We start from the raw sequence: 12,422 nt of genomic DNA, 5'->3' as shown, positions 1-12,422 counted from the left end.
GTCACTTATGGTTTGTCTCCCTCCCAATCCCATCTTGTTTCATTTATTCTTCTTCTACCCACTTAAGCCTCCATGTTGCATCACCACTTCCTCATATCAGGGAGATCATATGATAGTTGTCTTTTTACTGTGCTGTCAGCCTCTTCTAGTTGACCCATTCATTTACTAGCAGGACAATCTGCTACCAGTAGATGGAAGAGAGTGTACACCTGTTTCCAGATCTCATTGAACTCTAAGCACAAATTACTTTTCACTGGCAGCTGTTCTAGAGAACTAACTGGAGGACCCAATCCTTGACTATTTTGAGCTGTTGAGTTGTTTTGGCAAGATTCTGAGGGTCTAGCTCCCTTGAGAGTGTTCCTTCCCTGGATTTCCACCAAAATCTCCCTACCTGGGACTCCAGGGAAGACACAGCCCATTGGCTTAGAAACAATTTTAGACAGCTGGTCCAAATAGAAGATAGTTGGGTCATGTGTGGATCTAGAGTGCACTTTTGGTTTTGAAGTGAAGCAGAAACAATGCAAGGGTGATTGATGGCTCATGGATAGTAAGCTGCTTTGTGCATGAATGTGTGTGTGTGTGTGTGTGTGTGTGTGCGCGCGTGCGCACAGTGGGATGCATTAGTTAATACTGCGTAACTAATCCTTCTGTCCTTAATGGCTTAAGCAATTTCTATCTCTCATGGTGTGTGTGGGTCAGGGATCTGAAGGAGTCTTGGTGGGGCTGTTCCAGATGTCATTGTCCCTTGAGGTTATACTCAGACATTGACTGCACTGTCTTCATCAGAGGGATAGTTTGGCTCTGGAGAATCCACTTCCGAGGTGGCTCACACTAAAGCCTGCATGTTGGTGTTGGCCATTGACAGGAGATCTCTGTTCTCCATGTTGGCCTTTCCACAGAGCCACTGTGAGCTTGGTATGGCTTCCTCCAGATAGAATGTTCTGAGAGACTAAGATGGAAGCCATACTGCCCTTTGTGACCTATCTTCAGATGTCACACACCATCACCTCTTCCTTGTGTTATTGGTCCCAATAGCTGTCGTTCAGTGTGGGAGGGGACTCTTTAAGGGTATGATGACCAGGATATGAGGACCAATGGATGCCATCTGTGAGGGTGGCTACCACTGTGTGTGTGTGCACATGTGTATATATGTGTGTGCATGTATGTGTGCAGAAGTGGGGATAAGATGATGAAGATGGTTAACATGAGCAGAAAGAGGCACTTTCTGAAACTTGGGTATGGAAACTACAGCACTGATGTGCAGGTCAAGGCCAGCCAGCACAGTGTCAACAGTAGCACAGGGACATTCTGTGTGATGGTAAAACTCAGAGGTCACCTGGCTGACAAGTAACCTCTCCCTGTACCTGAGCCACTCTGCTTGAAGGCTTTCTCTTCACCTATGTGAGGTGGCTGGGGTGCTGTGAGGGAATGCCCCAGTCTCTTGACCCTTGGGAGGTAAAACTGAGACATGTCTAGTTTCTGAAATGTGTCCAAGAAGAAGCCCTAATCTCCCAAATTGTTAGTCTGCTCACTCTTATTCCTACTTCCTCACTGTTTTTCTGGTATTTTCTACAATCACCTCCGCATAAACCACTTGCACTTGAATTATTGTCTCAAGGTGAGTTTCTGGAGGAAGCAACCTCATAGTGGAGCCCAGGTCTACTATGAAGGGCAGCCTGGGACCATGTGGGGGCATCCCTTGTGGGGGTCAGTCAATAGGACACAATTACATTTTGTCACCTCAGCCAACAACAATGTTCTGGGGAAGGCATGCCAGGCCTCCCTCCTCCATGTGATCATAGAGTTCTAGGGACACAGGCAGAGCAATTCGTATCACATTGTCCCTCCCACCTTGGGATGGGGATCCCTATGCCTGCAGCACCTGTAGCTTTCACTTCTCTGCCCACCTCTGCCCTTCAGCTGCCAACCACTGCCAAAGGCTTTGATCTCTTGTTCTGTAGCTGGAGTTGGCCAGCCCCATCTGGTCCCATGAACAGCCGCTAGATCAGGGCTTTCTCCTTTGAACACTGACAATGTGGTTGCACACCTGGAGGGATCTAACACATTCAGAAACCCTAGGCTGGTTGTTTCCATTGTATTCATAATATCTACAAGCATCTGGGCCAAACTAAACTTTTCTAACTACACCCAAAGTCAGCTGTCTAGTACTAGTGGGATATTGCTTTGTGTTTAATTCTCCAAAGCTGTCTGGGCCCTTCTGAGGCACTGAGTTAGTCAGAATGAAGAATCAGTATCAAAACAGTTATATTGACTAATGAGGTTTTTTTAAGGTTTTATTTATTTATTAGGAGAGAGAGGGAGAGCACAAGTAGGGAGTAGAAGGAGAGGGAGAAGCAGGGCGTAGAAGGAGAGGGAGCCCAACGGGCTCAATCCCAGGACTCTTTTAAGATCATGACCTGAGCCAAAGACAGATGAGTAACTGCAGATGCTTAACCAACTGAGTTGTCCAGGTGCCCCAGTTTTTTGAGTTTTTATTTGCCCACTGTTGGCAGTGTCATACATGAGCCTGAAGAGGACTGGAATGTGTGGATGTATAGCCTCTGAGGAATCTTCAGTATTGGCCCATTTCCTTCCAAAGTTCAAAGTCTCATTGGGCCCAAGCCTGTAGCTTAGGCCACTTGGGGGACCAGCTGCCTATTAGAAGTTATCCTGCCCCCACCCACTTCTGCAGAAATTGTGCTTTTTAGAAGATACACAGATGACAGAAGCATTGACTTGGTCACTATGTCCTCATTTTCCCTTTGGTCATGAGAAATTTTGAAAAAAATACTCAAAAGTGTAGCTTCTAAGCAAGACGTGCTCCCTTCCTGGGTTACACCAGGGCCAGGGAGAAATCCAGGTCTGCATCCCATGTCAGGTATTAGGATCTGAGGGGAGTTGGAGCATCAGGGACCAGAGTGGTTATCTGGAATGGGGTCATGCTGAGGCTCACACACAGGGCAAGGACTGCAGGCTGCTGAGATAGCTCTCTGCATATGTCATTCTCCATCTCCCACTCCCCCAGGTCCCAGATCCCTTTCTCCTTCCTCTTGCCTCCATAGGAGTAACTTTATTGTTACTTTGTGTTCAGTCCTGAGCCCAGGCTATACCATGACTCTGACACCTTGGGAAAGTTTAGGGAAGTGTCCATTGTCTCCTGATAGATGAAGAAGTGGCCACAGAGGGTTTGATAACCAGAATAGCTCTTTTCCCAGTTGCAGGCCTTGACGTGGAGACTGAGGTTAACAGGTCAGGACTAGGGCAACAGTGTCAACACTAGACTTACATGTTGGGGGAAGAAGGAGCTCTCCTGAGACTGAGCCACTGGCTGGGCCTCTTTTTCTCTCTGGGAACTTGGGCCTGACAAGGCAGCTAACCTTGACTCTAGTAACCCCCTGCCTTTACCTCTGGCTCTGTCAGGGCTTTACCCAGGGTCCTACCTCAGGTGACACTGATGATTCAGAGACCGGCTTCCCTGCTCCTTCAATATACAGACTCCAGGAAAGAAGCAGGTAGGACCACCCCAAGCCACAAGGATAGGCAGGGCAAGGTCCCTGAATCCTACACCTGTTACAAAGCTGGAGCACCTGGAACTTGTACTCACTTTCAGGGCTCTGGAGACACAGTGGGGACTGGGACAAAACTCCCACTTTCTTTTTCTTCTATATTTTTTTTAATTTTTAGAGATTTTGTTTATCATTTGTGTGGGGGTGTGGAGAGAAATATCACAAGCAGGGGGAGCTGCAAGCAGAGGGAGAGGCAGGCTCCCCACTGAGCAGGGAATACAACATGGGGCTTGATCCCAGGATCCTGGGATCATGACCTGAGCTGAAGGCAAACACTCAACCGACTGAGTCACCCAGGCGCCGCCCAGAACCCGAATTTGTATAGATTCCCATGGGAGGAGGAGAGGGTAGAAACATTAACAAAGCCTCACAAGTGTGATCTGAGGCAGGATTTAGTGAGTCCTTACCAGGAGCCATGATTTGATACCTGCCTTGAGGACCTTTCTTCTCCAGAAGAAGATAAGGAGATAAGGTGAGCCCCAAAAGGGTCTGGACAGCACCCCCCACCCACCATTGGACTGAACACACAGAAGACCATCTCCTGGAGTTATCTGATGGGACTTCAGTAGAATTAGTGGGGTTGACTATGGAAAACATGCTGGGATCACAGTGGATAAAGAGCTCTCTTTATGCTTCCTTCTGCAGATTGAGGTACAACTCAGTACAGACCAGCATGGAAGTAGACGGGAGAGTGGTTGGTTGGAGGGTCTTTAGAAATCTACTGAAGTCTGGGACCAGACAGAATGACTGTGGGACAAGAGCACAGCTATGTCCATGCTCGGCTGGCAGGGAGGATGCCCACTGCCAGCATCTTCCCATGGCTCTGCCTGGAATCCTGGGAAGCCCATCGAGACCCAGAGCCTCCTGGACGGCAGCAATCTGCACCCAGGAGATTCAGACAGAGTCTCATAGCATTTGGTAGAGCAGTGTCACTCAAAATTAAATGGTCTGTGGGTCTCCTGGGATTCATGAAAATGCATCCTCCTAGTCCAAAGGTGGGGAGGCCTTGATGGAATATTTCTGAGGGTCCAGGACTTGCTGCAGCTGGAGGTGGTGGTTGGACCACTCTGTGTGTGGAGGCTACAGTTGCTCCCACATCCTCACAGCTATTGATTCAGGCAATGGGTATGTGTCCTGAGGGCCAGAGTGCCTGTCTAGATCCATCCTGCACTTTGGGTTTTCTGCTGGGTCATGGTCATTGAGCCTCTAGGGAGCAGGTCATTCCTCCTGAGCCCCAAGGAAGCAGCTCAGAGGCACCTGTACTTTCAGGTTGTGCTATGTGGAGGTGACTCCAGAGGTCTGAGAGGGAAGAGAACCCTGGGCCCCCTCTACTGCCCTGTTAGGATGAGCCCTTCACATGCCCAGCCCCTCTGTCTGGAACCATGCCACACAAGTTTCTTGAAATGCTAATGTTTAATGATCTTTTTTACATGAAGAAAAGGAGCAGGAAGAATTTTCACAATGCCCAGATGAAACACCAAATACTTACAAATAAAGAGAACATACCTTGGAGCTGATCAGCCACTGAAGGGATACCTACAGGACATCACTAGTGTTCAGAAGAACAGCCAGAGCCAGGTGTGTTGATATCTCATCAGTGGGTGCCATCCAAGCAAGTCTTTTTCATATTTTTTAAGTTTTTTTTTTTTTTTTTTTTTTGACACAGAGAGAGCACAGGCAGGGGGAGCAGCAGGCAGAAAGAGAGGGAGAAGCAGACTCCCTGCTGATCAGGGAGCCCAACATAGTGCTTGATCCAGGACTCTGGGATCATGACCAGAGACTAAGGCAGATGCTTAGCCAACTGAGCCATGCAGGTGCCCCTCCAAGCAGGTCTTGTTCCAGAGTTCAAACTCTGTTTTCCAGGGCTCAGTGCTGATGATGAAGAAGCAGGTGATGATCTGAGGGTAAGCACAGGGATGCAAGGTAGATGGAGAATGACTGGAAGCAGTGACTCCTGCTTTAAACACAGCACACATCCCAAACACCCATACTGGGGTGGGCAGCTGGGAATGCAGGCTGTGGTCTTCAGCCACAGTCCCACCTTAGCCCTGCTTGTTCTGAACTCAGGGCTTTGTCCTGACCTCAAGGGCCCCTGTACTAGTTTCTCATCCTTAGACCTGTGGTCTCCATGAAAGCACTCAGGTTGAACCCGTGTGACCCATGGCCCTGGCATAGCATTGTGGTAGTTTCTACCAGGCGTGCTCTTTAAAGGACTCCCCCCTAGGTGGCTTGGTCCCAGAGCTGGGGTTCATCTTGACCATTCTTCCTGAACCATCAGCTCATAGTCCATGGAATCTTGTCAGGGCCTAAGAGGGAGGACCGTGGTCCCCTCCTCAATTTCCACACCATGGGCTCTTTTCTCAGGGGAATCTGAGAAAACCAGTGTGGCAAAGGCCATGTTGCCTATCTCAATATTCTCCCCCTGAATTCTGTAGGGAAGGCATGTCAATAAAGACAAGAGAGGGGACATCCTATGGATTTCCCAGGGGACATGGACCCTTGTGGCCAGGAGAAATCTGTCATCACTGTGGCTCAAGGGCTTAGCAAATGGAATGGGTGAGTGGGCAAAGGTGGTTCCCAGATTGGCCAGGGGGGCTACAAGAAGACCCCAAGGATGGGCTGTCCAGCTGGGCTCCTACTGCAATACCAGTGGTAGGGATAGCAGTGACTGCATTTCTATTTTCTATGTCCCTAGGAATGGCTCTGTCATCTGCCCTACTTTCCCCTCTGCCCCAAACTGCATCTTCAGTTGTGTGACCCGAAGGACCTACTGCACGTCTTACATTGTTCTGCCCTGAACTTTCTTGAAAGGGACAGTTGTCAATGTCATCATCAAATTTTCCACATCTTGTTCTTCTAAGCTGCAGCTCCATGGAGAACGCCATTGTGTTCTTCTCCAGTGACTGCAATAGACATTGACATTAATGTGAGAATCTGCCTCCTGGTTCCCTTGCACAGCATCCAGTGTAGAACTATGTAATGTGGGGATAGTCCCAAACACTGCCTCTGGACCTGGGTCAGCTTGCTGGGGGGTATAGCCAAGTGTGGGGAATTCAATTAAAGGGAACTGAGTTTTCTGTGAAACTTAGGGTAGATGCAGGCCTGGTCACACACCATTCATACATCACACCCTACAGCCCCATGTCCCCAAATGCTCCAGGGAGAGCCAGCCTGACTTCCAGCATGTTTCCGAAGCTACAACACTCCCAGGGGTCAGGTGCTGAATGCCTGGGAGGGTGTTGGCTCTGAAAGAGTCTGCTGAGTAATTTCAGCTCCAGAGTGGGTGGCTTTTCTACAGCTGCATCATCACCACTTTCACTTGCCCAACAATAGGATATTTGCCTACAGTGCAGTGAACACTCACATGAGCCCATGAGTGCCCGCTTTTACACACGACCCTCACCACCCCCAAACTATGGCTTCCAGATACCTCTTGTCCTATTACAAAATAAAGCTGGAATTTTCTGTATTCCTTCTGCACTCTTCTCCAACCAATTCATTCCATTCCATATCTCCCACTCCACTCTCCATTACTTCCCACACCCTAACTCAGATCTACAATCATGTAGATCTAGGGAGCCCAGAACAGATCTGTGAGTGCAGATCTAGGAATCCCAGAGCAGAGGTTCAGACTGAGAGAGCTCAGGCAGCAGAACCAGGTGGGACCTGACCCAGCAGTGTTCACAGCTGGAGTTCCATGCAGGGTAGAGTTCCCACCTCCCTTTCCTCAGGCTCTCAGGGCAGAGGTCCAGATGGACAGAGGAATGCCCTGGGCCCCCAGAACCTGTGTACATGCACACACACAGTCACAGAGACACAGACACACTCCTACTTTTACACTCAGTGACACATAGTCATACACGGACACACACACATACACACACACACACACACACACACACAGAACTTCTGACACTCACACTTATATATAGACAAGTCCAGAGGGGAAAGGAATGCCTGGGGTCCTAACATGTGTGCAGGCACACACACACATGCTTGTGCACATACTACACACACTCAGTGACATACTCATGCTACTCTCACCTGCACCTACACACACAGATACACAAAGGTATACACACTCATTCAAAAACTCATACTTAACCATATACACACTCAATAAAACACTCACACCCACACCTACACCTGACACACATACACACATAACTCTACATGCTCCTGATGCAGCCCACAGGCAAATAGCTGTCCTGACTGCATTCTGAAGACAATCCACTACAAGGACAATGCTCTAGGATTGAGAACCATGGTTTGGGAAGAGTGTAGAATAACATCAATCCCCATAGGTAGCATCCTCCCTCCTCAGGGAAGAGCCTAGAGTAAAGGTCTTGAAGTCACAATGAGGGAGAATCCTTATTGCCCTGATCCCCAGAGCCATCTCCCTCCCCCTCTCTCAGCACCTGTCTCTCTTTCTGTTTGCATTTGTTTTGCTAGAATATTTCTTCAACCCATCTCCTCTGACATTTTCTCAATCTATCTCCTCCTCCTCCTCCTTTCTGTCTTGTCTTTTCCTCATTGAAGATATTAATTGCCTCAGTCTGTATTTTGGCTCTATTTTACAGACTGCAGAACAAGATAACTAGATAGGACTCCTGCTCCTGACCTTGACTTCATAACACATGCGGATCATCAGGTTAGGACGTGGTACCTACCAGCTCCCTCCTGGAATTCAGGATGTGCACCAGCCTGTAGGCCCTTGTGTCATTGCTTTGCAAGTTGAATATATGTAAGGCATATTCCACTGTACCAAGGAAGTAGCTTCGCATGGCATTTTGGTATTTATTCTCTGCTTCCTCTTCAGATCTTGACCCAGGAGTCACCAGGAGCTGGGAACCTAGTAGTAGCAGGAGCATGGCCCAGGGCAGAGTCCACCTGAACAGCAAGTGCAGCATGGCTACAGGAATCTGGAGACCCACTGCCTTTTTTCTTGTAGCTCAAGCTCCCTCAAATCCTCCCTGGGCATTGGTCCAGTACATCAGCTTCAGAACAACTCCTCCCTCTGGATATCCTCTCTGCTATTACACACTGTCCCTTCCCACATGTCACCCTCCCTCCCATTCCAAGTGGCATAATTGTTTCCTGTCCAGACAAACTCAGGCAGAGTGGGTTGCAAAGAACCAGCAATGGGTGCGAGGCATCCCCCGTAGCCTAGCCCCAGCCATAACATCCCTCTCAGCTCCTCAGTGGGGAGGGACTTCATTTGGATGCCTCAGAATCCAAGGCTGAAACAAGGACACAAGAGCAAGATGTGGAAGTGGAAGGTGACCCCATGGCAGAGGAATAGGGTGAGGACCATGGAGATAAGGACATAGCCAAAAAGGGTGAGTGACTGAGAGCCAAGTTGGGGGGAGACAGAGGTAAGCTACACAGAGAAAACTGGTATCTTTGGAAGGAAGGAGCATTGAGGTCTTGATGAGTCCAAGTGTCTCTGTCCCTCTCAGCTCCCCAGTCCCCCTTGAATAGTGGAGCAGAGAAGGCTTACTGGCCCTTGGGATGATGCCAGGCAAGGGAACTTCAGGGTCTTGGAACCAGGAGCTTCCAGCTGAGCTCACTGCATATCCTTTTGCACTCCTCAGCCCCTGGATATGCTGCCACTTGCTCAGTCTGGGACCTGGCAGGATGATGTAAGCATAAGCTCTCCAAAGGTGTTGCCGTTGGGGTGACCCTTGACACACAGTGTGTCTATAGATCCCTTTGTAGGAATTTTCTCTAGAAGAGAGAGGGTGGAATGAGGGAGAAGCAGACACAGAGCAAAGCCAGTGAGCTCCCAGGGATGGCTGAGCTGTGACCATTGGGTGAGCATCAGTGCCCTCTCATGGTGAAGGTCCTCAAGGCTCAGTGGACACAATTTCCTCTGTGCAGAGTCTGGGTTCTAGAGAGGGACCCTCACCATGTCCATGTGGAGCCACAGATGGGGCTCTGGAAGGACTAAGGAGCACATCTTTCCAAACAAGTCTTCAGCTCTGTCCCTGTGAAAGGCTTCAATATTTGTATGCCACTACTTGTGCACTCAGGGAGACCAGAATGCCCTGAAAGGTCTGTGGACACCCAGAGCCCTGGGCCTTTCCCTCAGCCAGGACTCTGACCCAGTCAGTCTCGCAGGCCTGGCAAGTTTGCCTGTTTCCAGTTGCTTCACCTCATTCCAAGGACCACTGGACCACATGTTGGGGAGCACACTTCAGAGTGAGTCCCTGGGTGTGAGGAATTGAATCACCAGGAGAAGTCACTCAAATGGAAGGGTGGGAGCTGGGTCTGAGGATGGTTTGTGGGCCCACACTGGATTAGGGAAGGGGTTGGAAATCCATGCCTGGTGCAGGGTTTGCAGACCCCTGGGCACCAGTGACCAGATGGCCCTATAGGCACAGAGAAGGCTGCTTTGAAGCTGACAGGCTGTCCTCACTGCACAGAGGTCCTCAGAGCTGGTGTCTTCCTAGGAATGGTGCCACTAAAAACTCAGTCTCACATTTAATGAATGTCTGAGAATTGATTAATTCATTATTTTTCTATTTTCAGCTATTGTGATGTTATATTGTGTATTTCTAGTTATGTATTTATTTTTACACTTCATTATTCCTTCTTTCTAAGCAAAGTTCCCAGCTATTAAATTGCTTCTGTATTGTTTCATTTCTCAAGAATTTTAAATTTACATTGTGTAAATGTCCAACATAATTGTTCTTAAAAATTGTTTTTAATTCTTATATTTATGATGATTCCATCTACATTGGCTTCTCCAGATCCTAAGGAATTGCTTTATCTTCCAATAAGTCCCAATTTCAATCACTCCCCTTTTCAGGAATGCTCTGTACCTCTTCACCCATCCTGGAAACCCCTCTAGCCTTTGTATGGGTCACTTGGTGCTAATTTTCCGTCTTCAAAATGATGCTACACCTTTATGCTGTCATACATGTTTCCCTGTCATGGAGGTATTCTTATTTTCTTCAGGAATGTAGGAAAGCTGAGACTCCCACACAGGGAAGGGACTGTAGGCAGCTGTGGTAGGTCCCTATGTGCATCACTGGACAGCCCTCCATCCCAGCTCCAGCCCCCTTCCTCCTTCCTTTTTTCTGTGTGGGAGAAGCCTGGGCTACTGTTCTCCACTGCTACTTTGTGTTCAGTCCTGTATTTACTGTGCCCAGCCTGTGTCCTGGCCCTGATTTTCTGGGAAAGCTGAAGGAAGTGTCCAACATTGCCCTGGCAGGTGGGGAAGAGGCCACAGAGCAGATCATGGTGTATCTGTGCCGACCATTTGATAACCAACACAGCTAATTTGTTCTCATGTCCCACATGACTCCCGGCTGCAGGCCTATTAATCATTCCTGGGAATGGTTGCCAGAAAGCTTGGCTTTTAGGTGGTTCCAGGGAATGGAGGGCGACCCTACCAACTCATGGTGTTGGAGATTCATGTTCAGATCAAGCTTGCCCTTCAAGCATGCCCAGGGCTCTGGATGCTGTCATTGTATGTTGACCATCACTGGTCCTGGAGGCATTTCCATTTCTCTGGTGGTGAAGCTTGTGACTAAAGTCTGTCCCAGGGCCTTTGAGGTCAGGGCACAGAGCTATGCTGTTGCTCTGGTAGATGCCCATGGACAAGAAGACATGGCTGGACATGGTGTGAGCTCTGACGTTTACTCAGGCAAGTGTACATCCTCAAATAGTATCTTCTTCAGATTATTGCTTGTAGGCATCTCCATGCTCAGGTATGCAGACAGGGAGGAGACTGTGTGCTGTCTCACTCATTAATGTCCCCTCAGCATTGCTCTGCTCCATGCCACCCCAGTCAATTGTCCCTGCCTGATTCAGGGCCATTTTCACCAAGCGTCAAGATCAGGCAAACTTCCTGCCTTCAGGGCTGCATACTTTGCCTGTCCTAGGATATGTCTATATTAGTACCCACTTTTAGGTCATTCAAACATTGTTATTCTCTTTTTAAGGTGAAGCATTTCTAGGAAATTGATTTCAAAATGGTCAGTGAGTATCACCTCTTTCCTGGTAAGATGTCACATCCTAGAACCCTTCTGCAGGATAGTCTTGTGACAAAAAATATCAAGGACACAGAAGCTGTTCTGTACATCATCTCATTACTGAGATAGAAACACACAATACCCCAGGGAAGAATTTGAAATCTGGTCTGGAGTGATTTTTCCTAGACTCAGCTAAGGTGTACTTGTGGTGTGGGCTCTGGCTGTGGGCTAGTCGGATGATACCAGGATTTAAAAGGCTCACAATGCAACCAAGGCTGCCTGCCTCTATCTTTCCTGCCCTCATCCCACAAGACTCGTTGACCATCATCTTACAAAATGGTTAATAAAAATTCTTTTCCTTAGCACACAAAGAGTTTGATTGTTGCTGTACTAGACACAAGAAAAGGACACACTGATATTTCAGTTCGACTTTCGAGTCGTGGGAGATCCTCTCTCTGGCTGGATGAAGGATGGGAGAATCAGAATCAAGATGTCCTCAGATCTCAAGTCAACATGGGGAGAGGGCGGGACAGCACTGAGGCACGGGACTGCGCAAAGGACATCTGATAAGTGAGGGAATACCCACGGGAAAAGAGTCATTGGTGTGGGCTCCAAAGAAGTAGCTTTTATAACTGGTGGAAGAGGGGATCTTTGGCTCTCAGTTTCAACCATGGCTGTGTGTCTGTTTACCTATCTGTCTGTCTATCTATTTATCACCTATTTTACACACACACACACACACACACACACACACACACACACACACTCTTTTTCTTGGTTAAATCAACCAAGAAATTAATTACCTTTCAGTGTCTGAGGGTCAGAAAATCAAGTGTGACTTGGCTGGTACATCTTGCCCAGGGTTTTATGACACTGT

At 48.3% G+C, this 12,422-nt stretch overlaps 1 protein-coding gene across 1 annotated transcript; it reads right to left on the bottom strand.

The window, feature by feature from the left end:
- Positions 1 to 4,960: 4,960 nt before the first annotated feature.
- On the bottom strand, positions 4,961 to 8,591 carry LOC132022637 (cystatin-9-like). The gene is made up of 3 exons (XM_059407882.1): positions 8,237 to 8,591; positions 6,350 to 6,469; positions 4,961 to 5,464 (listed from the first exon to the last, which is right to left on the bottom strand). Exons 1-3 carry the CDS (start codon positions 8,474 to 8,476, stop codon positions 5,360 to 5,362), a joined length of 465 nt encoding a protein of 154 aa, XP_059263865.1. The 5' UTR covers positions 8,477 to 8,591; the 3' UTR covers positions 4,961 to 5,359.
- Positions 8,592 to 12,422: the final 3,831 nt, after the last annotated feature.

The sequence above is a fragment of the Mustela nigripes genome, chromosome 7 (assembly GCF_022355385.1).
Source record: "Mustela nigripes isolate SB6536 chromosome 7, MUSNIG.SB6536, whole genome shotgun sequence".
In the NCBI taxonomy this organism is placed as follows: domain Eukaryota; kingdom Metazoa; phylum Chordata; class Mammalia; order Carnivora; family Mustelidae; genus Mustela; species Mustela nigripes.
This window is presented reverse-complemented; position numbering and strand designations above follow the sequence as displayed.

Excerpts from the sequence above, each read along its gene's own strand:
- LOC132022637 (XM_059407882.1), bottom strand. The coding sequence starts at position 8,476 with ATGCTGCACTTGCTGTTCAGGTGGACTCTGCCCTGGGCCATGCTCCTG. Across the intron at positions 6,470-8,236 it reads TGAATTCCAGGAGGGAGCTG|TCACTGGAGAAGAACACAAT; the intron begins GTAGGTACCACG and ends TGTCTATTGCAG. Across the intron at positions 5,465-6,349 it reads AAAGTTCAGGGCAGAACAAT|ATCATCACCTGCTTCTTCAT; the intron begins GTAAGACGTGCA and ends GCTTACCCTCAG.